General features: G+C 46.1%; 1 protein-coding gene across 4 annotated transcripts in view; it reads right to left on the bottom strand.

The window, feature by feature from the left end:
• Positions 1-507: 507 nt before the first annotated feature.
• Positions 508-25899, bottom strand: part of PLXNA2 (plexin A2) — a 279919-nt gene continuing 254527 nt past the window's right edge. For all 4 annotated transcript variants that reach the window (XM_069945090.1, XM_069945091.1, XM_069945092.1 and 1 more), the window contains 10 exons: positions 17934-18000; positions 17465-17611; positions 17014-17173; positions 15608-15711; positions 10429-10528; positions 5787-5977; positions 4933-5102; positions 4602-4814; positions 4280-4430; positions 508-2313 (listed from right to left, as the gene is read on the bottom strand). In XM_069945090.1, coding sequence (XP_069801191.1) covers positions 2218-2313; positions 4280-4430; positions 4602-4814; positions 4933-5102; positions 5787-5977; positions 10429-10528; positions 15608-15711; positions 17014-17173; positions 17465-17611; positions 17934-18000 — 1399 coding nt within the window. In that variant the 3' untranslated portion in view covers positions 508-2217. The remainder of the gene's footprint in view (positions 2314-4279; positions 4431-4601; positions 4815-4932; positions 5103-5786; positions 5978-10428; positions 10529-15607; positions 15712-17013; positions 17174-17464; positions 17612-17933; positions 18001-25899) is intronic.

Below are 25899 nucleotides of genomic sequence, written 5' to 3'. Positions count from 1 at the left end.
AAAACAGCGCAATGATCTTAAAACACATTTACAATATGTAGATTGCTATGAAATGAACCTGCCCCCATTTTACAGTGAGAACTAGGAGATACCAGGCGGTCGGGCCTCGCTATCTACATGATGAAAAAAAAAGATTTGGAATTTTTCCAGAATGACAGTCAAAGCTTTAGTACTGCATAGGGACTTAGGAAGATGAAGGTTACGTGAAATGTAGAACCTGTGTGAGATAACAAGACGTTTGGCACAAAGTCAATAATGGTTTAAAGTTTTCTTGTCTGCGATATCTTGAGAGACACCATGAAATGATGTCTATAATGATATGTATCATAGATAGAAAAGCTTACACTGCAATAAGATCCATAGTAGTCGTGTATTGTAAAGATAATTCTAATACCATTACTGGTTGGAATATGTACCCACATCCCCATCATGAAGGTACTTAATGTTAAAGGAGAAGTCCGGCCGTAAATCTGGCAGCCGGCAGGGGGATTTGATCAGGAGTATGAGCTTACCTCTCCATGTGCCTGTGGTGAGCGGCAGGACCGGCCCCTGGGACCCCTGCTGGAAGTGCCTGTCCCAGCTGATGGACTGGCCACTCAGCCAATTAGTGACTGGGGCAGCGTCCCACCCCAGTCACTTAGCCGGGTTGTGATGTCCCGAGGCAGGTCCCACCGCTCACCACGGGTACGGGGAGAGGTAGGTTCATACTCCTGACCAAATCCCCCCGCTAGCTGCCAGATTTACCCTTCTTTTTGGCATGACGGATATGATACCGCCATTATGACTGGTTTTAATCTTTTTGGATAAATCAGGTCTCTGTCATGTATAATATATTTTGCTGGTTACAATACTGCTACACTGTCAAACGGCAACACTAGTGTGAACAAAGTCTTAGGGAGTTAGAAGCCTGTTCATATTTTACTGTATTCCCTAAAAAATATAAACTTTACGGCCATGACCACACGTCTTTTTTGCCCGTTTGATGATTTTTTTTTTTACAGCTGTTATTGTGCGCCCAAATAACAGCAGTTATTTTAAAACAACGGGTGCGCAATTACGGCCGTCCACCGGGCAAACATTTTTTTTTTGTGTGTGGTTGTGGCCTTTGAAGGAATTATCATGTAAACAAGATGATGAACAAAGACAATTGTCCAATGTGCAGGCTCCCGTACATGTTCAGCACGTCTACATAACTGGCATATTAGATTAGTATATACTGGCCCTACAGGTACCGATTTTCTATCAGAGACACTAAGCAGTAGGGGTGGGTTAGGGGCTAGTTTTACTCCCGTTTATCGTTTTGATAGAGATGGAGGCTACTGACTGGTATGACACTGTATACTATTTTTACTCTATTATATTTGGTAATGCTTTATGACTTGTATTATTCTATCATACTGCTAAGGGCCACATTATTCTACGGGTTTCGATGGATCTTGGTGTGAAGAGCTGTGCGCAATGGTTTTACGGTATGGTACAGATTCATAACAACGTTAAAGGGTCATTCCACTTGGTTAATGGACACAAGCCTCTCGCTATGAGAAATTTGCAATTGGATCAGCTGGTGAATTTTGAGTGAGTGACTTTAAGTCCAGTTCCTACATAGACAGGCGATCGGGTGCAAGTCCTCTGGTAGATCAGCTGGTAGTGGATACACGTTGCAAAAATCCACAGTTCTCCTATTGTTCTCAAATCTTTACAGTCATCCCTTGAACCAGTGCAAAATATGCCAAGTGTGGCCGCTTAAGAATTTAAATCTATGAAAATTCCCTTTTGGGTTTTTTTTTTCTTTCAGGGATGAAAAATAATGTACTCTTCCCCCATTTTACACCCTTCCCAAAAGCAATAAATAATAATAATAATAAAAATAGGAGTCTTCTGAAGAGAAAACGAGCGAAACGAACAACCAAACCAACGAACAGAGCAGTCGAGTCTTCTCTTTTTATGCAGTCTCTTAGTTTACGTACAACATGCAATCGGCGGCCTGCTGGGCTCGTGGAGCTCCGGTGATGTCTTCAGGGTCTCACAAGGGGTGATGAATATGAGCGGCTTTGGCTGCTCTCCTCATTCGCGAGGCAATCAGCTGTAAGACCTTCTGATGCTTGATGTGATTTTTCACAGTCGGGAGGAATGTCCAGGGAACCCTGCAGCTCTCCGTCATAAGAGTCTTTGCCAGGACTCTGTCTTCTCTCCATGGTTAAAGAGCTGTATTGAAATTCAGCTGTCAAAACTCATGGCTGCTATCAACTGCTCCACTTTGTAGGCTAAGCGGTGTCGACGCCCCTGTTCATCCTGTTCCAAGGCCGTAATTAGCTGTAAGGGGGGAGATATGAAAGGTTTTATTCACAGTATGGAAACATTTACAGGATACGGAGGGAATGGTTTCAAAATTGACAGTAAAATCTGATATCAAGATATACCATAACATAAAAGAAAGCCTAAGGCCCTAAAATAGCTGCATATAGCCACTACATTGTAGACATACAGATACACCAGCCATTATCTGAATGACTGCAATAGCATAGAACGCTTAAAGGGGTTGTCCAGTCAGGTAAAATATCTGTTGAATATCCCCCCCCCCTTAACCCTGCACATCATTACAGAGTGCAGAGACAGACGGCCAGGGAGCTGGTTACATGAGCCGTCTCAGAAGAGAGGGGGGAGGAGAAAATTGAGAGGAGAGATGGACTGAACAGCTCAGATACAGTTTTCTGTGTCTTCAGCATAAAGCAGCAACTCAGAACTGGAGGAAGGAGACTGATAAGATGACAGATGACATGTATAGAATAAATTGTCTCCAGGCAGGGGATCATCATATATTTTAACTAACCGGACAACCCCTTTGGGCTTTTTGGCTAAAATGCCATTCATAGATGTAACATGGAATACGCAAGTTAATACTTAAGTCAACATTGTTAATGCAGCAAACATTTGCTTCTTCCATCTGTAAACCATGCATCCCCAGTAGTCTCCAAAATTACTTAGAACAACATACTCTATAGTCATGTGAAATTGGTCTAAGCTTCAGACGTGAATATGTTGTCTAAAAAAATTCTACAATTTGCCACAGACATTCAGCTGGGTGACTGTTACAATATCATAACATACTTGGGCTATGTTCACACACCATCAAAATGATAGCCGTTTTTATTGGATGTCCGTTATTTTAAAACAATGGTTATTTGCTGTTAAATGGCGTATGTCCAATAAAAACGGATGTCCATTTGATGGTGTGTGAACATAGCCATATGGTGACATTTACTACAAAGTAACACAGAATCTAAATGGGCCATATAGGATTAAATGGAAGTGGCGGCTGTTATTGCAGCTCAGAACTTCCAAGTGACTACAGCTGAGAGGCCCAGTCCATGGACAATTATAGGAAATATATTTAAGGGGGGGGGGGGGGGTTCCAAGGCCTTTTCAAAAATGGGATAGCTAGCAGGGAAGATCAGGGGAAAAATAAAAACAAAAACATACTCACCTCTCCTGGTTCTGCACTGCCACACCGGGCTGGCGTAAGAGTACAATGACATCACTATACATTGTGCACAGACCGCTGCAGCCAATCAATCAAAGGCCTTAGTGGTCATGTGCAAGAGGCATTGTAAGTGCATGTACACTTTCATCAGTCTAGAGCAGCAATGATGTGGGACCACGAGGGAGAGGAGGGGTATGTTTTTTTGTCTGGATAATGTGATAAAGCTTATACTCTATGTCTTTTTCAGAACATGTAGATCACTGTAAGGCCATGTTCACACACTGTCGTTTTTGCTAATTTTATTTAAAATTTTGCAATTTATTTAAAAATAGCAGCTGTTGTTTTCAATCGTCTATGATTCCCATTGAAGTCAACGCAAACAATGGCCGTCTGTTCACACAATGTACAGAATCACAGCCATTCTTCGCAGCGGACGTCAAATTAACGTTCATGACAAAAAGCAGTCGTTATTTTGTGCACTGTGGCCATTATTTTTAGTTGTTCACATATTTAATGTTATTTTTTTATAGCCCCACCCAAAACCTCAACCTAATTAATGAACCAACCACCGTCATTGCAGTGACAATCTGTCAAACACAACGGCCGTTATTTCAGTCTCAAAATAACGGCCATTGAAAAACATTCAAATATCAGGGAGATAAGACTCTAGAATCTTCTGTATATATGAAAAGAAGAGTAAATGTCCAGTTAGGTACAGTTCACACACTGACAAAGAACCAGACTGTGCGAGTTCCCTTCTGTACATTGTATTTTCCAGGCCTCCCTGACCCTTCTTACCTCCACGCTGTATTTACTGACATACGAGTAGATCTCGTTGAGTGCGCTCAGCATATTGAACTCTGCTGAGTGCATGCGAGATTGCTCTGCGAGGTAGGCGTTCATGTCCTGGTCGCTGATGGCTGGGAGCTTTGCAATGTCGGCATAATACCTGTAAAACACCACATGACATGTTACTTATATAAAAATGCCATCTTTCTCATTCTCATTATTTTTGAAGGGTTAAAAATCCTCCGGAAAATTCTATGTGCCGTAAAAAAACCCTTCATAAGCTGCAAATATGACTGCATGAAATCCATGGGATACTAGCGCTGACACTGACCTCTCCACCCAGTTCTTGTAGTTGGGGATGTCCTTGGCGTAAAGCAGCTTGTTACTGGGAGAATCCTTTCCAAGCCGGTGCTCTGAGGTGGAACAAGAGTCCATGAAGGTCTGAGCCACGACGGACAAGCAGGCGTCCGTGATACTGCCTTTATGGATGTCAAACACAAACTGAGGATTCTTAATGACATTCACCCAAAACCGGAGCGGGAGGCTGTGAAGACAAGATGAAGGGTGAGTAAAGCTTGGTAGGGTCAGGACCCCCCCAGGTCTGTGGACTCGCACACTAGGAAGGTGTTGCCATGTATTTAGTCCCAGTCCAGTCCACTTACCAGTTGCTTTTCCACGTGTGCCGGACATCAGTATCATAGATACCATGCCTGTCCGCCTGTTCATCCAAGAAGTCAAACATGTACTTAATAGCGAGAGGTAGGGCGCTCCCACGGTGCACTGTACTGAACAACGTTTCAAAAAGATCATCTACAAACTTTTGCAGTGTTCCCTGTAAGAGAAGAGAAGTATTTTCTATTGGGCATACACAATGAGTTTATGTATACGACATAATGGTTGATGCCTGACCCACGGTGTTGGGGAGAAAGCTCACCCCCTAAACGTAATTATAGTCAGTATAGATGACTCCACCCCACAGCGTCTCAGGACACCAAATGTAATATCTGCTTTGGGCTATCATGTGGGGTCTTCATCAACTACAGATAATATAGAAAGAGGCATACTGAATGCAAAATATCTAACTACTCCTCAACTTGTCACTGTTAGTCTTAAAGGGGTATTCTGGTCAGGTAAGATAAATCTATTCAGTCTCCTTCCCCTAGTTCTCAGCTGCTGCAGAGACAGTCGGCCAGGAAAGGAGGGGGAGGAGGGAAAGACGGAGAGAACAGCTCACACACTTTTTTCTGTGTCTTCAGTAGAAAGCAGCAGCAGCAGAGAACTGGGGGAAGGAGACTGAATAGATAATAACAGAAGGAATTGTTAGATTCAACATGTATTTTACCCCTTTAGGAGCCTTGACAATAGCAATTTGTACTAGATTAACACAATTACCCCAATATTCCTCAATAAAGGTCTAATTAAAAAAAAACTTGTTCAGTTTTATCCTTGGGTAATTGAAACCGAGTTAAGTAAAGCGATATGTACATGGAAAATTCCACTTGGGTATGGAGGTTACCTTGGTTGCTAGCAGCCTTGTCAAGTAGATTTCCGAAACCATCTTGCTACCCCGGTCACCTTCTTTCTGGTCTCCATGTTCATGATTTTTTACCAGATGCCACACTTTAACCCCGCTCTCGAGATCTGGCGTTATCATGGGGGCACGAGAACGCAGGCTGTCAGGGCTGCCCGTGTAGCGGAATGTGGAGTCTGCAGGAGGGATAGATGAGAGTCATTTATATTACATCTATATCCTATGATGAGACAATGCCTGTGGATAAACTTAGGTCAAATATCTAAATCCAGTACTTGAGAAAGAAGATGCGGCACTCACCTGTCAAATTGAAAAAAACTTTAATCCATTAAGATCACGAGAAGTTGACGGATAAGGAAACAGACCTTTCCGCATTCAGTAATCGACGGCCTTGGCCAAGAGGAAGCCTATTGATTACGGAGCGTAAAATGGTCCATTAGCTTGTCTGTCAACTTCTCCTGATCGTAGTGGATTAAAGAAGCATTCCAGCGAACTATAAAATATGGCAGCTGGGAAATTTATAACAAGTGGTAACTTACCTCTCCCCGCAGTGAGTGGCAGGACCAGCCTTGGGACTGATGGACTGGTCGCTTAGCTAGTCAGTAACTGGTGTGGGATGCCGCTCCAGTCACTGATCAGCCGGGACAGGCCTCCCCCCCATCATCATCACAACTCAGGGGGAAAATGCCTTCTAGCGGGGGTCCCGAGGCCGGTCCCGACACTCACCACGGGCACAGGGAGAGGTAAGTAAGTACTTGTAATCTCCCCCCCCCGTCGAATTATATAATCTGACAGACTTCTCTTTTAAAGGTTTTTGCAAGTTACCCGGTGAGTGCCGCATCTTCTTTCTCAAGTAGTGGATTTGGATGGATTTTTTTTCTGGACAATCATGTCAGCATTCTGTATTATGTGTCAGCACGTCTTCTGAACAACATATGACTAACACCTGAGTTGGAGTAGCACCGAGGGGATATTCTTTTCTACCGTGGGTAGGTCATATATCTGCCTGTGCATTACAAGACAGCCTGTATCTGCTTATTTTCTAATCGATTTCAAGATCCTTGTTCATACGTACACCCACCATGTAGGCGTTGCGAGTGGAAAGTGAAATGACTTTGGCCCTCAGTCAAATGCCGCCAGTGTTAATGAACCATAAGTCTCCAAAGAAACAGCGAGAGGCTTAGCACGGATTAGCACAGAAAGCGCTATTTAGCAATAAAAATGCCGTCAAATTAGAAGGCAGCGGAGGTTTCATGTGGATTGTGTCTGCTGTCAGGCTAAAGCAGATACAATTGTGCTGTGTAAGGAGGACACGTTACTGCAGTCACCGCCGGACAAAGAGACCAGAGAGCAGGCGCTGGCGTTTCCGTCACAAAATTATTCTTCCTATTCCCCCCTGTGATCTGTGAACGTTTCCATCAGCTCCGGACAATGCAGAATCCCTGTTAACATTTCCAGTGTCGCCATTAATATTGCCGCTAATTTCGGAGACTCAGAGGAGACGGAAACACAGCGTTCATGGTGTTTTTCTCCCCCCCCACCCCCGAGCTCGATGCCTCAAACCAGCGATCAGCGGTATTGTGGATTCCCAATAATGTGTTGTGATGCTTTTTCTTTGCACTGTAATCATGTTTGCTCCAATTTTCATAATTTACATGTTAATGAACGAGAGAGACAAATGTTACTGATACTGCCGCCTCTGCAGACGGTGAGCGGCTGAGGATTTATGGAGCTTGTGCCGTGATCTGCATGGAAACGGCTCCTGTGAATCTGAGAACAGTAACCCTATGAGCTCTGGAGAGAACTGGAGCCTATTGCTTCCCGGCTTATATTATCAGGTGATCGGCTCATTTTACTATTGTGATTATTTAACAATGGTTCCAATGATGTCAGAATGAACTGTACAAGCGGTGTAATGAGGATGGATGGGTTGTGTGCGGGATTGCTGGGAGTACGGACATCATTTATAGCTCCATACCCAGGATTCTTATCTATAGAATGCATGGCAAAACCCAATCCACGGAAACTGATCACAGGGCCGCTGAACTGTTCTACAGTAATTGTAGCTGTGCCCTGGTTAATATGGGCAGAAAAGGCAGCGTAAGATGAGGGGAAAGACTGTTTTATAAGGAATTGTTACACAGTACGGTAATAGGGAATCTAACCTGCTGAGAGCCGTTCGGGTGCAGTTAGTCATTAGCTCCACGGTTCGGTGAGACCAGGCATGTCCAAAGTCCGGCCCGTGTTCCGAACTTTTACGGCCCCCCAGGTATCCGGCAGCAACATGCCACTCTAGTGCACAGAAAAGGAAAGCCGAAATCTCGCGATGTCCGAGATTTCGGCTTTCCTTTCCCGTGCACTAGAGCAGTGTTTTCCAACCAGTGTGCCGCGGGCGCCGTCCCCCTCACCTACTGGCCCGGACGTGCTCCTCCAATCAGGGGAGACCAGGAGCGTGGTGCGCCACGCACCACGCTCCCGGTCTCCCCTGATTGGAGGAGCACGTCCGGGCCAGTAGGTGAGGGGGACGGCGCCCGCGGCGAGCATCTCAAGGAAGGTGAGCAGGGATGGGGGAGAAACAGGAGAGAAGCAGGGGGGAGAGAAACATGGGGATGGGGAGAAGCAGGGGGAGAGAAACATGGGGATGGGGGAGAAGCAGGGGGGAGAGAAACATGGGGATGGGGGAGAAGCAGGGGGGAGAGAAACATGGGGATGGGGGAGAAGCAGGGGGGAGAGAAACATGAGGATGGGGGAGAAGCAGGGGGGAGAGAAACATGGGGATGGGGGAGAAGCAGGGGGGAGAGAAACATGGGGATGGGGGAGAAGCAGGGGAGAGAAACATGGGGATGGGGGAGAAGCAGGGGGGAGAGAAACATGGGGATGGGGGAGAAGCAGGGGGGAGAGAAACATGGGGATGGGGGAGAAGCAGGGGGGAGAGAAACATGGGGATGGGGAGAAGCAGGGGGAGAGAAACATGGGGATGGGGGAGAAGCAGGGGGGAGAGAAACATGGGGATGGGGAGAAGCAGGGGGGAGAGAAACATGGGGATGGGGAGAAGCAGGGGGGAGAGAAACATGGGGATGGGGGAGAAGCAGGGGGGAGAGAAACATGGGGATGGGGGAGAAGCAGGGGGAGAGAAACATGGGGATGGGGGAGAAGCAGGGGGGAGAGAAACATGGGGATGGGGAGAAGCAGGGGGGAGAGAAACATGGGGATGGGGGAGAAGCAGGGGGGAGAGAAACATGGGGATGGGGAGAAGCAGGGGGGAGAGAAACATGGGGATGGGGAGAAGCAGGGGGAGAGAAACATGGGGATGGGGGAGAAGCAGGGGGGAGAGAAACATGGGGATGGGGAGAAGCAGGGGGGAGAGAAACATGGGGATGGGGAGAAGCAGGGGGGAGAGAAACATGGGGATGGGGGAGAAGCAGGGGGGAGAGAAACATGGGGATGGGGGAGAAACATGGGGATGGGGGAGAGAAACAGGGATATCCCTTTTGTGTTTATCGAAACAGGCCCAGGTTTCACACTCAGTGAGTATAAATACATTTAGAATCTATATTATTAACTATATGTATAATATGTACTGTTTTAGTGTCATTTTGTGCCATTTTGGTTGGTGGTGTGCCCCGGGATTTTTTAAGTATGAAAAGTATGCCGTTTTCAATAACCTTTGTAAAAAAAAGTTTATTTGCATTCATTTTAATGGTCCAAAGAATGTCAAGCAAAATGGTCGGCCCCCGCACATGTTCACTTCATCAAATTTGGCACTCTTCGAAAAAGTTTGGACATGCCTGGGTGAGACCATTAGGAGCACTGCCTGCATCCATATTAACTATCCACTCCATAGTGATGATCCGCCCCTTTCCAATGATAATAAATGGAGCGGACCGGCCAGATTGGCACTATTGTGGCAGGCAGTGCTCCTAACAGCCTCACCAGACCATGGAGCAAATGAATAACTGCACCAAAATGGCGCCAAGGAGGAAGGTAAGAGACATCCTATAAGAGACAGAGCTTCATCCTTGGCGTCTCATGTGCAATTGGCAGGTTGGATTCCTCTAACCCGCTCATAGTTCCCTATTAAAGCACTCTGGTGTCTGTGTCCAACAAGAGAGGTATTCTAGGAAAAAAAAAACGTTCCCCCTATCCATAGGATAGGAGATCGGGCCGGGGGGCCCTGGCTTCTGTATTATGAATAGAGCTGCGGGTACGGCACGTGACTCCCAGCTCTATTCATTCATTTGGAGCAACAGAAAGAGCCGAGTACAGGGCTCTTCTGGCATAATCGGCTCTTTCTGTTGCTCCAGAGGAATGAATAGGGCCGGGGGTCACATGCCGTACCCGCAGCTCTATTCATAATACAGACGCCGGGGCCCGATATGGAGATCAGCGGGTGGTACAGAGGTCGGACCCCCCGCAATCTCCTACTTTTCCCCTATCATGTGGATAGGAAAAATAGTTTTTTTCCTGGAATACCCCTTTAATATTAATCAAAGTTTACCTGTATGTATTCTGCCTTAGCTATCCTATATAATAAGGAAGGGTTTTATTACAGACTAAACAAGTAATCCTGAAATAATTTAAATCCCAATGCTTACAGTTCTAAATACATGACTATGCAGATTCTTACCATATCTGCTGATAGAGGTGCGGGATATGCTGGCAGAAGCTGGGATGTTGTATGATGAGGTTTGTTTGGGGACAAGGGCAACCACAGAGCGATCAGAGACCTGCAAGAAGGTAAAGCGGTTAGCAGAGGTCAAAGGAGCAAGGTGATCCAAAAGATTCCCAACAAATAAGGTGCAGGTCAGAGTCATCCAGAATCACCCGACAAATCAATACAATAACTACTACTAATAAAACCTGCCATGTACTGTATCAGCTCCTAATCTAGTGACAATTGCCCTGGTACTCTGGCACCGCTGACCTAATTTTAGTGTTAGATCACACAAAGGAACGTTTTTCAACATATAGTTTGTATAATTGCTCTTAAGGGGACGTTCACACTTACCGGATCCGCAGTGTATTTTCTGCTGCGGATCCGCAGTGGATCCGCAGCAGATTTCATTTAAATAACTGAACACAGCATCAAATCTGCACCATCAAATCTGCTGCGGATCCTGTAGGTGTGAACGCACCCTCAAGAGGCATTCGGATATCAGGTAAAAAAAAAAAGCAAATGCTGAGGAAACATACAGCAATGCTTACCTAGTGCTCCAGGTCTGAAACCACCAAAAACGCCATTTATTTTGTGGGTAAGTAATCCTCCCCCTACCATGTCCTCTCACTACTTTTTGGTTAAGCAGCTTCTTGGTGCTACAATTCCCAGGATGCATTGTTTTCCCCCAGCTCTCCATCACAGCCCTCCCACCCTGCCTACTTCCCTCCCCCAGCACTCCTGTAAATTCTGCACCCAGAGCTGCTGCAGAACATTGCTCTACACAGCAGATTATCTTCCAATACAAAAGCAGCTGTATCATCCCTTGTCTGCCCTTCTACCTGTGACATTTTTCAGCACAAGGAAGCATGCGATAAACACAACTTATTCTTCCTAAATATCCTAGTAAAGATAAATATATATGACAGACAGAGGGTGATGAAGTCTGGGGGGGTGGTCAGAGTTGATGAAGTCTGGGGAGGTGGTCAGAGGTGATGAAGTCTGGGGGGGTGGTCAGAGGTGATGAAGTCTGGGGGGGGGGTCAGAGGTGATGAAGTCTGGGGGGGTGGTCAGAGGTGATGAAGTCTGGGGGGGTGGTCAGAGGTGATGAAGTCTGGGGGGTGGTCAGAGGTGATGAAGACTGGGGGGGTGGTCAGAGGTGATGAAGTCTGGGGGGGTGGTCAGAGGTGATGAAGTCTGGGGGGGTGGTCAGAGTTGATGAAGTCTGGGGGGGTGGTCAGAGGTGATGAAGTCTGGGGGGGTGGTCAGAGGTGATGAAGTCTGGGGGGGGTGGTCAGAGGTGATTAAGTCTGGGGGGGGGGTCAGAGGTGATGAAGTCTGGGGGGGTGGTCAGAGGTGATGAAGTCTGGGGGGGTGGTCAGAGGCGATGAAGTCTGGGGGGGTGGTCAGAGGTGATGAAGTCTGGGGGGTGGTCAGAGGTGATGAAGTCTGGGGGGGTGGTCAGAGGTGATGAAGTCTGGGGGGGTGGTCAGAGGTGATGAAGTCTGGGGGGGTGGTCAGAGTTGATGAAGTCTGGGGGGGTGGTCAGAGGTGATGAAGTCTGGGGGGGTGGTCAGAGGTGATGAAGTCTGGGGGGGTGGTCAGAGGGGATGAAGTCTGGGGGGGTGGTCAGAGGTGATGAAGTCTGGGGGGGTGGTCAGAGGTGATGAAGTCTGGGGGGGTGGTCAGAGGTGATGAAGTCTGGGGGGGTGGTCAGAGGTGATGAAGTCTGGGGGGGTGGTCAGAGTTGATGAAGTCTGGGGGGGTGGTCAGAGTTGATGAAGTCTGGGGGGGTGGTCAGAGGTGATGAAGTCTGGGGGGGTGGTCAGAGGTGATGAAGTCTGGGGGGGGGGTCAGAGGTGATGAAGTCTGGGGGGGTGGTCAGAGGTGATGAAGTCTGGGGGGGTGGTCAGAGGTGATGAAGTCTGGGGAGTGGTCAGAGGTGATGAAGTCTGGGGGGGGGTGGTCAAAGGTGATGAAGTCTGGGGGGATGGTCAGAGGTGATGAAGTCTGGGGGGGTGGTCAGAGGTGTCGACATCACTCAGGGAGCGGGGCTAGAGCTCAGAGGGAAGATCCAGCCAAGAATCCTGAGAAAGAAAAGAATGAAGGGAGGAGTCGGACGCTGGAGACAACACAGAAACTACACAGCTTCCTGACGGGGTAAACCAAGCAAAAACAATGAAGCCAGTACTATTGGTGATAATACATTTATAGTAGGTTTTATGTCTTGGGGTGATGCAGGAATACCCCTTTAACAGCGACACAATATGACAATATGACGTTTGCTTGGAATATAAGCTGATAGAAAGCAAAAGCAGGTTGTGGGCATGCGGCTTCCCACTGATAATATAGGGCAGGGGTAGGGAACCTTGGCCTTCCAGCTGTTGCAAAACTACAGCTCCCATCATGCCTGGAGAGCCAAAACTTTAGCTTTGTTATATAGCTTTAGCTTTGGCTGTCCAGGCATGATGGGAATTGTAGTTTTGCAACAGCTGGAGGGCCAAGGTTCCCTTCCCCTGGTATAGGGTGTATCCTACTAGCAGTGGCATCTGTCACTGGTGACGGATTGAGTAGTCTAACAAGGGTTCCAACCCCAGGTCGATAGCATTTTTATGACTTGTGCTATGATCTTAACCTTTACTGTCGGAAAGTCTCCCTGATTGCCGTTTCCGATACAAGCTGGACGTATTTTCTTACCAAACAATGGCCTAGCTGTGAGATAATGTGACTCATTTCCTCCCGCCAAGCATTGTTTGTGTTAGCAGCATTTCCATCTCACCCAGCCCAGAACCCAAACAAGAAGTGCTCGCAGATATTACGCGGACGGCTAATGGCGTGTGAGCCGTGGAGTTTTTTTTAAGCCCATTTTTGCCTCACTCATTTCCAGTCCCATTTTAAAGATGGAGAATGCGGCTGATTTAATTAAAGCCGAAGCACAAAGAGAATAAGCAGCTATCATAATGTTATGGACCATAAAGCATTCTTATTAAACCATTTTTTATTCTAACCGGTTTTATGAACTTTATAAAAACGTGATTTATGGTGAGACAAGCGATAAAGCCATCTCTCAGAGCCGCAAATTGCCCGTCCCTCCATTACATCCCCGGGATTAATTAGGCAAAAGTCAAACTGTAGACGAACATTAGCGCTAAGCAGACTCTATAGATATAAACTCCGGCTGTAACATATAGGCCGGCTCTTCCTCTGTACAAGGGATTAGGCTACTTTTTTTAAACTTTGAAGATGGTGACACTTTGGCCATTACAGTTACATGAGGCTAATTACCATTGCCTCTGCCGGTAATAAAACGGAAACTACTCGCTAACATTAAGGCTTCTGTACCCATGGGTGACCAATAAATCACACAACTGCATTTGTAAGGGCGAATTAGCAGAAGACTAATGACCTTTAAAGGGGCACTCCGGCAAAAATCTTTTTCTTTCAAATCTACTGGATTCAGAAAGTTATACAGATTTGTAATTTACTTCTATTTAAAAAAATCTCCAGTCTTCCAGTACTTATCATCTGCTATATGCCCTGCAGGAAGTGGTGTATTCTTTCCAGTCTGACACAATGCTCTCTGCTGCCACCTCTGTCCATGTCAGGAACTGTCCAGAGCAGCAGCAAATCGCTATAGAAAATCTCACCAAGGGAAAGATGTGACACACAAGTGATGGAGCGATACCTCAGATCTTACATATTTTACTGTCTTCGAATTTAGATTATTAATTTTACTGCAAACATTTAAATGACATTTAATTTCTATGGCTGCACAGTATGGATAATAGAGGAGCGTAACACCGTTGCTGCTGGACTCTCTTACCTCCCAGTGATTACAAATTGCTTTAGATAACACACTTAAGGCCCTATTACACCGAGCAATTATTGGCTGTATTTGGCAGATTATCAGCAGTTATGGCCGATAATCGCTTGGTGTAGTAATGTCGGCTGATCGTTGTCTTTCAACGTGTTAGAAAAAAAAACTACAATAATAATGACGGTCTGCTGGCTGTCGCACTGTGGAATAGGAATGGTGGCAGCAGAACACCGCTATCTCCAATGGGCCATCTGGATCCCTCCCAGCCTCTCCTGCAGCTCCCTGCACCCCCCCCCCCCGGATCCCTGTTGGCATGTGTAATAGCGCCGGCAGCAAGCAGGGAAAGCCGAGCAAGCAAGCGCTGATCTGACAAGTCGGCGCTCGCTTGCTCTGTGTAATAGGGCTTTTAGGCTATGTTCACACAGTTTTTTGGCTGTCATTTTAGACCTTACATAATGGCCGTTATCTTATACATTGTGTGCACTAACGACCGTCTTTCCATTGTTTCTTAATTTTGACCACTGTCTTTTCTCTATTTTACATGGTGGGAACACAACCTTAAAGCGTAACTGTCATATTTTTTTTCTGTAGAAATCAGTAGTATAAGCGATTTTAAGAAACTCTGTAATAGGTTATATCAGGCAAAAAAGCCTCTTTCTGTACTCAAGAAGCAATTTCCCAGCCTCCCCCCTGACTTCTTATCTGTGCATTATCAGTCAAACATGTCTTCATTACAGAGAAGCCAGTGAAGACGGGCTCTGCTCTCTTGTAAGCCTATGAAGGGGGGAGGGGCCGAGGGAGATGAGGGAGCAGGAAGAGGTGACATGAAGGTCAGCTGTTTGTAGACTATCTGGGCACCTAAACCACAGGATTCTGGGGTCAGAAAGGTCAGTGCTTATCTATGAACTTACTGAGAGAAGATTGCAGGGTGTTGTGCTGTGTAGGACTGCTCCATGCTCAGTCACTCCTAACAGCCCCTCCCCTCTCCATAGCCACATAATGGAGACAGAAATCCTGCTGCTTCTGCAGTGAGGGGGGAGGCTGGGAGATTGCTTTTTCAGTCCAGAAGGAAACTCTTTTGGTTTATAAAACCTATTACAGAGTTTCTTAAAATCGCTTGAACTGTTGATATTTAATGTTTTCCAAAAAATGGCCCAGAAATGACAGTTACGCTTTAAATCCACTGTTCTTCAGCTGTAGGAAAACTCCAACCCTAAGTATTCCATGACCGCGTGCATCACCACAGCTGTACAGATACAGTCTTGCAAACCACCGCTCTTTGTCTGTAATTTCTGGATCATCGTAGAAATAAGAATGTATGCGTAGATGAATCACCTGGTAGTGCATGAGTGTGTTCAGCCTTTTCCAATCTCCTTCTATCTTTGTAGTGATGTCTTCATCTTGCAGAACCACTCTTGCTATGCGTCCTTGTCTCCATTCTGTCCAGAGAAAAAAACAAAACACTTTCTTAGAATAATGATTAGGGCTATGTTTTCACACCGACTTTTTTCGGCCGTTGGAGCTGAAATAATGTCCGTCAATTGTACAATCACAGCCGTCAGTATGAAATAACCGCGACTATTTCGACTCAAATGGCCAAATAAAGACGCCACACCGCTAGTTTTTAGAGAGTTCTGGATTTCAGCTGATTTAACTTGGGGGCTTTTCTTTGCATCCCAAACAATATTCCTGGCAGTTGTGGCAAAAATTTTTGTCAATTTTGTCAACTTCTGTGCATGTTATCAGGCCAAAATCACCAGGGTATGTGAACTTTTGATCAGGGTCATTTGGATGTTTTTGGATGTCATGATCGACCTGTTATTGGCTACAGCAGAACAAAGTGAAGGTTCTGGAGTGGCCATCTCAGTCTCCTGACCTCAATATCATTAAGCCACTCTGGGGAGATCTTAAGCACGGAGTTCATGGAAGACAGACCAGGAACTTACAGGAACTGGAGGGTTTTGCCAAGAAGAATGGGGCAGCTTTATCATCTGAGAAGATAAAGAGCCTCATCCACAACTACCACAAAAGAATTCAAGCTGTCATTGATGTTAGAGGGGACGATACATGGTATTAAGAACTGGGGGATGGGAACTTTTGATCAGGGTTTGGATGTTTTTGGTTGTCATTATCATTTATAAAGAGAAAACACAGCAGTCAGTAAATGGCTTCACCCGACCACTAACCAGGAGAGGGGGGGGGGAGGATTTTTGTGTTATCATTCATATTCTCTGAAAAAGGGACAGAAAAAAACTTTTGTCAGAGTATTTTTGAGCACAGCTGTAACCCTATGGTGTTAGAAAGACGCCTTCAAAATACTCCCCGCAGATGGTTCTGCGTACAGCTTGGAGGGTATGTGCACACGTAGGTTCCTACATGATGAAAAGCCTGACTAGTTCCGCTAGTTGTCTGAGCTGTTAAAGATAAGGCTGTGGAATCAAATCACATCCAGGAACAGCAGGACCCCAATCTGGGCTAAGCAGGAATGGAGACACCTTTAATACAGACAAGGCTCTACTTTGAAGAAAATAAAGTACAGGATTGGAAAATGGATTCAGAAATTTGACATTTGTTTTTTAAATTCTTTATCTCGTGAAGATTAAAATCTTAAAATAAATGACTGTAACCTTCAATGAGGCACAAACAACATAAAAAGAAGAAGAGGTTTGGCCGTGATGCGTCTCGCTTTATAATATGATAAAACACATCCATTTCCGGCTATGGAGAGTGATTGTACCTACCCAGGTCCATGTCCACAGCTCTCGGCCTCTGGGAATAGGGCACGTTCTTATATACTGCGTCCAAGATCTTCTCCTTGACCTGAGTGATGGTGTCGCAGTTTAAGGCCTTTACCGGTATCTCTGGACTATTCTCATTGTCGGGGTTTACACAGTTCAGGATCTGCAAAGAAAAAACAAACAAAATGATCAGGAACGCTGCTGACGTGTCAGGGACACCGACATGGGTCACGACCACGCATTTTTGGGGGCCATTTCGCATCCAAATTACGTCTGTTGTTTGAAAAGAAAAAAAAGGAAGTTATTTGGACGTGAAATGACGGCTGTCTAAAAAAACACGCTGTCATTTTAACAGTGTGTGAACACAGCCTTTTGCAGAATCCACTACAGAGGGCAGCAGTGTACTCCTTGTATAACAAAACTACTCCCCCTTGTGGACTTCTCTACTACTTACAAGTGTTTTATACTCGATCTGCTGTCGGATGAGTTTGTCTTCGCTCAGTGAATAGCGGGCTTCTCCAGTGATGGAGTCTATGGGTCCTTTCTCCATCTGCTGTTTAATGGCACAATGTAACATGAAGAGCGGCTCTCCAGCACATTCCTAAAAAATAAGCATACAGATATATGTTCTAGCCAAAATGGATTTATAAATATACACACACATATATATATATATATATATATATATACAGTAGCTGAAACAATTACAGCCACACTGAGAAGAACTGTCTACAACTACCAGTTTCCCGCCATCCCGCCTGTCAGCTATGTATATTGCATAGTCTATTCTCTACAACCCACATACCTGATCCTAAATGATTTATATTCACAGCACGAGGAATAATACTTTCAATGAATAAATACTGCTAGGATCTGAGGCTGATCCATACTATGATATTTATATACATTATTTAAAATTTTACCTTAAGGAATTTGTGCAGCAGGAAAGCGAACCAGTTAGTCAGCATCTTCTCCGCCACCGACTCGGTCCTAGGGAGAGAATGACTGCAGGTTTACACTGTGCTGTCATAGCCAACACCGCACGGCTAGCATCTCAATGAGACAAGACAGGAGCCGCCATATTTAGCCTTGGAAGTTTTCATGTTGTTTTAGCTACCTCTGAAAGATGGCCAAGCTTTCTTCATATATATATATATATATATATATATATATATATATATATATATAAAACTATCTGACTCTTTCTACATTGGACGCCAGATGTCAGCAGAACAGGAGGAAAGCGCTAAAAACCAAAAGAAACCAAACTTGCCTTATAGGTTATTGCCTCTAGGTGACTGGTGGGTGGTGGGATCCTGACAGAATGACGGTTCTATTGTACTGCCTGGGCTAAGATAAGCAGATTTCACAATGGTGATAGGAAATAGAAGGCTGCAGACAGCTGACACATAGCTAGTGATGTCCTCACCCACCCGCCGTTATACACTCTCTCAGCTCTTCTGTAAAGTGTAGAACTGCCGCACTCTATGCCATACAGCCAAGTATAGAATATACACCGCACTTTACCACAGATTGAGGCTAGCATAGGATAGCACAGGAGAAGTCAGCGCAGTCCACCCTCTATAGACTGAATTTGTGGTATAAATGTTCTGAAAAAATAGTGAGAGTAAACTGGTGTTCAATACACCTTGTACCTGCGCACATGAGGAAGGAAGAGCCTATCCTCCGAAACGTCCGCAGAACACCAGGTGGACGTTTGGGTGAATGTTACAGCCTGTGAGCGGATCTTTTGTACCGGTACCAAGGAATATATTTCTATTGTATGGACTAAAAGCCAGAGTTTGGGGATTCCTTTCATTGAGGGATCCAATAATACAGAGGAGTCCTGCTCTGAGGTACACAGGTACAGGTGTATTGAACACCAGTTTACTCTCACTTTTTTTCATAATATGTTGGGCTGCGAAGGATTTGGTGGAGAATTGCTGTTTGTATGTATATGGTGCAGTTTGTTATTTCACATACTGAGTGGTATAAATGTTATACAGTATTCCAAGTAGCAGGAAGAAAAGAGCTTGCTCTCTGGCGCCCTCTATAGGTGGGCCTAGAAACGCTGATCCAGCGGATTGACGATCAATGAACAATCTTTACACGGCTCGATCATTGGAGGCCTTTATATTCACTGCAGTTCACATAAAGCGATGTGGGGCTGATGATGGTGATTTTAAACGGTCGCACTATAAATGTTTCTTTGACTAATAATTAACCAGAGTAAAAGAACCTTAAAGGGGTTGTCCAGGACTTTTCAATAAACTAGCATTGCACTGACGTCTGTGGGCGCTGAATGTTCTTTGTAGCTGCCATCAGACCTGCCTGCTCTCCTCCATGTCATGCTGCCCCTTTCTGCTGCAGCTTCTACTGAGCTCCCATATCAGCTCCTCCTACAAGGGCGGGGCTAAATCTTTAGGAATTCCAGCCAGTCCATTGGAGGGACACCTGCCCCGCCCACCCGATGACTCCACCCACCAGATGACTCCACCTGTCGTCATGTGGAAGGAACAGGAAACTGATACTAAACATGAGATCACAGGCAGAGCGGTCATGTGACAGAGCCGGAGAACACAAGACGAGCTAGGAATAAATAATGGAAGTGTATATAGAATATACAACACCAACAGAAGTCACTGCAATGCAAGTTTATGGAAAAGTCCTGGACAAGCCCTTCAAGTCAATGCTTAATTCCTTAAAGAGTGTTTGAATAGCCAAATCTGAATCTCTTAAAAAAAGTAGCAATTTGTACACAACGGTTTAAGGATTTGTGCCCCAGCAGGTGCCAGCTGTCTGATGCATTGGGTATACAGCAGAAGTGAAGGGGTGTATAGCTTCAGATTCTGTGTGGGATGGCATGGAGAGTGAATGTCCGCTGGAGTCAGGGGTTTCCCTATAACACCTTGTAAATGACTGGTTTAGGGTGTAGTCCTAATATGTAATGGATTGCCCGGGTAGTTATACCTATGATACCCTTAGGATACATTTGGAAGGTTTTCTTTTTTTTAATAAACACTTTTCTGTCCATGGCACTATGGTACCTGACGTTACCAGTAAGTTGGGAGGGGGTGCACATGCACCAGGCCAGCCGCACAATGCAAACGTGACGCTTACCTGCTGAGAACTATGGAGATGCTCTAACCCAGTCTACATCCCGTCCCTGATCTAACTGTACCGTTACCGCTGAATCCATTGCTTCCTGGCTATAGGCTGCTGTAACCAGATAACCGATGTTATTTACTCCACGTGTCAGGCTGGTGATGTACATACACCACGCGTTTCCCTTCCAGAGATGGTGGCCATTCTGTAGAAATGAATGGGGCTGGATGAGGCTCCCCTAGCGCTGGGAGGGTGGCTCACAATTCCTACAATAAGTGGGCTTTGTCCTTCTTCTCCTCGTGCCGTTAATCCCGTGCAAGCCGTTCACACTTCATCGTAAGCTTCACAAAGGGAAGAACAAATCTGCCTTTCAAAAAGCGGCTGTAATTTTTTCCTCTCAGAGCTGCGTGATTTTCAAAACCCCAGAGATTATTCCTACAAATCTCTGCTTTTTATATTCTTCCCGGCGCAGCAGCCGTAATTATTACATTTCTTTTCTCGTCTTAACGAAAAAAAAGGAACGCGCCCCACCGAGCGTGCAGCCGCGGAGGAAGAGGGAGGAGAGGAGCGGCATTAAACGCCAGGGTCTGTGCATTTTAACTCTTTGGACTGTTGACGGTTACAGGTGACCCACGTGTTTTATACAAGGGTTTAAGTATTTCTTACATAAAAACCAATATAAGAAGCACAATATACCGTCCCTGGGGGACTCTATTACATCGTAGAGCGCAGGTGTGAAGGAGGGGCACGGGTCACCACTACTATAATATCTGACCACGCGTTTTTGGGCAGAAAAAAGTACAATAAACAGAGTGTTAGAATTTACTGTGTAATAATGTTCCCTCCCGTGCAGCGTTGTATAAGAGCTGACTTGTGTCTGAATACGCTCGCTGTCCCACAATGCTACACATTATATAAAGCACAACCTGAAGACCAGCCAGCAGGTTATTGTCATGTATATAACAGGCCTGGAGTCTGGGGACAGGGATATAATATCACTGCTATATAAAGCTTTGCTGCAGCCTCATCTGGAGTCGCTGTCCAGTTCTGGAATCCGATTCATAGAAAGGACGAGAGCTGGAGAGGGTACAAAGACGGGCAACTAAACTAATAAGGGGAATGGAGCTTCTTAGTTATGAGGAAAGACTGAAAATCCACATAGAAAACCTCTCTTGCTCTGGAGGCGCTGCCTCCGCCTGGAAAGACAAGGGGGCGCTGACAAGGAGGCCGATAACCATTAGCATGGGCTGCTCAGCCAATCAGTGGCCGGGACACGTCACATCAGACAGGCTGCTCTGAAGCTGCAGCCGGAGGACGGGAGCAGAGAAGAACGGGAGCGTGGACAGGTAAACTGCTTGTTCAATCGTCAGCCATTGCTATTACAAGTAGCGAAGCGCGTTTGGTGGCTGATGATTTTAGGACTGGACCTAAAGAAACAATTCTTAGATTGGCTGATCATTGTGTCTAACACATAGAGTGATAAATGCACAAATTGGCCGTGTAATAGGGCCGTAACTATGTAACGTGCCGGGGTGGAGGACGGACTCAGGTCACTACCAGACAGGAGAATTCGCCTCTAGGATAATATCTGACCACGCGGTTTGGGGCAGTACAATAGAGTTAGGATTTATTGTGTAATCATGTTCCCTCCCGTGTAGAGTTGTGACCTGTGTCTGAATACGCCCGCCGTCCCACAATGATTTACATTATATAAAACACAACCCCATCACCTTAATTATAGAGAGTAATGACACTGCATCAAAACATAACAAATGTTTCCTTGAAGTGGCATTTGGTTTTCCGTCACTTGCTTTGGCTTCCTCACCCGGCGCTGCTTATTCCCCCCGATCACGCACAGCAGCAGCATCAGCAGCCCCCTCGCCCCCCATCATCCTCTAAGGACTTCACCCCGCCACCTTATTCAAGAAAACTGTCTGCCTCTGTATCCCGTCACCAAACAAATTTCATTTTGAAACAACCAAGCATGTAATTAAATTGCTGGAATACGACTCTGGCTTTTTTATTCTCTCTCTCTCTCCGTTCGCTGTGTATTCTCCCTCAGGCCACGGCTGATCTTTCCTTGCTCCGCATTAATATTTACCGGTTTCCCAAAAATAATGGATGTGTCCTTGCCGCGAGGCCTCAGGGGGGGCGGCACTGTTTGAGTCTCCGCATTGATGTACTGCAAATCCCTACGGTCATAACAGGGTTAATCTATCTCTTTATTCCCTCCCCAACCTGATATCCGAGTACTGGAAAACGTCAATGGGAACATTTCTTATTAATGGCGGAGAGGATGAAGATGATTTGCTTAGGATATGGGCTTAACTAAAGTAGCAGAAAATAAGCCTTGGGGGACGCTGTGGTAGCAAACATTGACTAACCGCGCTCATTTAGGTTACTGGTGGATGTGCCGCGCTGCCACCGTCCTCTACAAACACAGACGCACAGGAATTCTATTGTTCCTCTGGAAGACAAAGGCCTACATCAGGGATGGGGAAGCCGGGACCCTTCAGCTGCTGCAAAACTACAATTCCCATCATGCCTGGACAGCCTCGGCTTCCCCATCCCTGGTCTACATCATTGAGCATTGCTTAGTCCTCAACAGGTTATAGCGAGACGGGCAGGCCAAATAAGCGTGCGGCTCAAGGGTTAATACTTCTCATTCTCGGCCTATTCTTAGTCTTCTCGGTAAGAGTGATGAACTAATATTAAGAGCTGGCAGTGAAGCACAGACGCCCCCCTCCTTTCTCCTCTCTCCCACAATCCCCAGGGGAAATTAACAAGGATTCCATTATTGTGTCTTGTGGGACGGTTTCTGTGTTAACGGACACGCGAGAATCTACAGCAATTTCCTGTGCACAAACCAGCACTTGTTGTGTTTGGAAGTGAAACCAACGCCTACAGGCAAATCTGTATATAACCTGGGGGGGGGGGGGCAAAGGTGGTCCTATTAAATGGTGGCCACCATGTAGGATAACATTAACCAAAGCTTAAGTACCATAAACCAAACCCAAAGTCGTGTTCTCACACACACAGGCAACCTACTGCTTTCCAGGTGCTGCTGGTCTACAACCCTCGCGGGGTATATACTGTATATTTCATAGGAATCAGTAACCGGCAGGTCTTAAAGGGAACCCGCTATGTAATCTATAGCCATCATGTTATAGAGCGGGAAGAGCTGAGCGGAATTATATATATCTTTGTGGGAAAAGATTCAGAATAACTTGTTACATGTTGATTGAAAAAGAGTCCAGTGGGCGGAGTCACTCCATAGTCTGGACTCTTTAGCATAGAAACATCTGAGATTTTAATCAATAAATTACAACTTATAATGAATCTTTTCCTATAAATATATATATATATATATATATATTATTCCACTCAGCTCCTTCTGCTCTATAATGTGATGCAGATAGCTTAGGTAGCATTTTCATGGTGACGGGTTCCCTTTAACAAGAAATATGGAGTGTCAATGTGTATTAGAGATTGCAACGTTCATGAAAACTGTGTACAACATAACACAAACGTGGGGTGTCCTATGACAATGGCTACAGTCAAGGGGGTGGATATGTAAGGCGGGAAGTGAACAGTCAATTGCTAACACTGATGAGTAAAACGTGTGAGAGCTAGGCAAGTATAATTGGTACCTGTCAGACTGGGTCACACCAGCGACAGTCATGGGCACATATGGCTTAAAGAGGTACTCTAGCAAAAAGCTTTTTCTTTCATATCAACATATATCAGAAAGTTATATAGATTTGTAATTTACTTCTATTAAAAAATCTCAAGTCTTCCCATACTTATCAGCTGCTGTATGTCCTGCAGGAAGTGTTGTTTTATTTTCAGTCTGACGCAGTGCTCTCTACTGACATCTCTGGCCCAGACAGGAACTGTCCAGAGCAGGAGAGGTTTTCTATGGGCATTCTCAAAACCTCTCCTTCTCTGGATAGTTCCTGTCTTGGTCACTTCCTGCAGGACATACAGCAGTTGATGAGTACTGGAAGACTTGAGATTTTTTTAATAGAAATAAATTACAAATCTATATAACTTTCTCACACCAGCTGATTTAAAAGAAAAAGATTTTCTCGGATAACCCCTTTAAAGGGGAATTCTGGTTAAGAAAGATTTAGCCGGCTCTTATATGGACGGCCATACCTGCTGCTAATCTGGTAAGTGTCCTTCCTGTGCGGCCGGGTGTTATATGGACGGCCATACCTACTGCTAATCTGGTAAGTGTCCTTCCTGTGCGGCCGGGTGTTATATGGACGGCCATACCTGCTGCTAATCTGGTAAGTGTCCTTCCTGTGCAGCCGGCTCTTATATGGACGGCCATACCTGCTGCTAATCTGGTAAGTGTCCTTCCTGTGCGGCCGGGTGTTATATGGACGGCCATACCTGCTGCCGATCTGGTAAGTGTCCTTCCTGTGCGGCCGGCTCTTATATGGACGGCCATACCTGCTGCTGATCTGGTAAGTGTCCTTCCTGTGCGGCCGGGTGTTATATGGACGGCCATACCTGCTGCTAATCTGGTAAGTGTCCTTCCTGTGCGGCCGGGTGTTATATGGACGACCATACCTGCTGCTAATCTGGTAAGTGTCCCTCCTGAGCGGCCGGGTGTTATATGGACGGCCATACCTGCTGCTAATCTGGTAAATGTCCCTCCTGAGCGGCCGGGTGTTATATGGACGGCCATCCCTACTGCTAATCTGGTAAGTGTCCTTCCTGTGCGGCCGGCTCTTATATGGACGGCCATACCTGCTGCTAATCTGGTAAGTGTCCTTCCTGTGTGGCTGGGTGTTATATGGACGGCCATATCTGCTGCTAATCTGGTAAGTGTCCCTCCTGTGCGGCCGGGTGTTATATGGACGGCCATACCTGCTGCTAATCTGGTAAGTGTCCTTCCTGTGCGGCCGGGTGTTATATGGACGGCCATACCTGCTGCTAATCTGGTAAGTGTCCTTCCTGTGCGGCCGGCCGTTATATGGACGGCCATACCTGCTGCCGATCTGGTAAGTGTCCTTCCTGTGCGGCCGGCTCTTATATGGACGGCCATAACTGCTGCTAATCTGGTAAGTGTCCTTCCTGTGCGGCCGGGTGTTATATGGACGGCCATACCTGCTGCTAATCTGGTAAGTGTCCCTCCTGAGCGGCCGGCTCTTATATGGACGGCCATCCCTACTGCTAATCTGGTAAGTGTCCTTCCTGTGCGGCCGGGTGTTATATGGACGGCCATACCTGCTGCTAATCTGGTAAGTGTCCTTCCTGTGCGGCCGGGTGTTATATGGACGGCCATACCTGCTGCTAATCTGGTAAGTGTCCTTCCTGTGCGGCCGGCTCTTATATGGACGGCCATACCTGCTGCTAATCTGGTAAGTGTCCTTCCTGTGCGGCCGGCTCTTATATGGACGGCCATACCTGCTGCTAATCTGGTAAATGTCCTTCCTGTGCGGCCGGGTGTTATATGGATGGCCATACCTGCTGCTAATCTGGTAAGTGTCCTTCCTGTGCGGCCGGGTGTTATATGGACGGCCATACCTGCTGCTAATCTGGTAAGTGTCCTTCCTGTGCGGCCGGGTGTTATATGGACGGCCATACCTGCTGCTAATCTGGTAAGTGTCCCTCCTGAGCGGCCGGGTGTTATATGGACGGCCATACCTGCTGCTAATCTGGTAAGTGTCCTTCCTGTGCGGCCGGGTGTTATATGGACGGCCATACCTGCTGCTAATCTGGTAAGTGTCCTTCCTGTGCGGCCGGCTCTTATATGGACGGCCATACCTGCTG

This window comes from Dendropsophus ebraccatus, chromosome 11 (genome assembly GCF_027789765.1).
Source record: "Dendropsophus ebraccatus isolate aDenEbr1 chromosome 11, aDenEbr1.pat, whole genome shotgun sequence".
Classification (NCBI taxonomy): Eukaryota; Metazoa; Chordata; class Amphibia; order Anura; family Hylidae; genus Dendropsophus; species Dendropsophus ebraccatus.
This window is presented reverse-complemented; position numbering and strand designations above follow the sequence as displayed.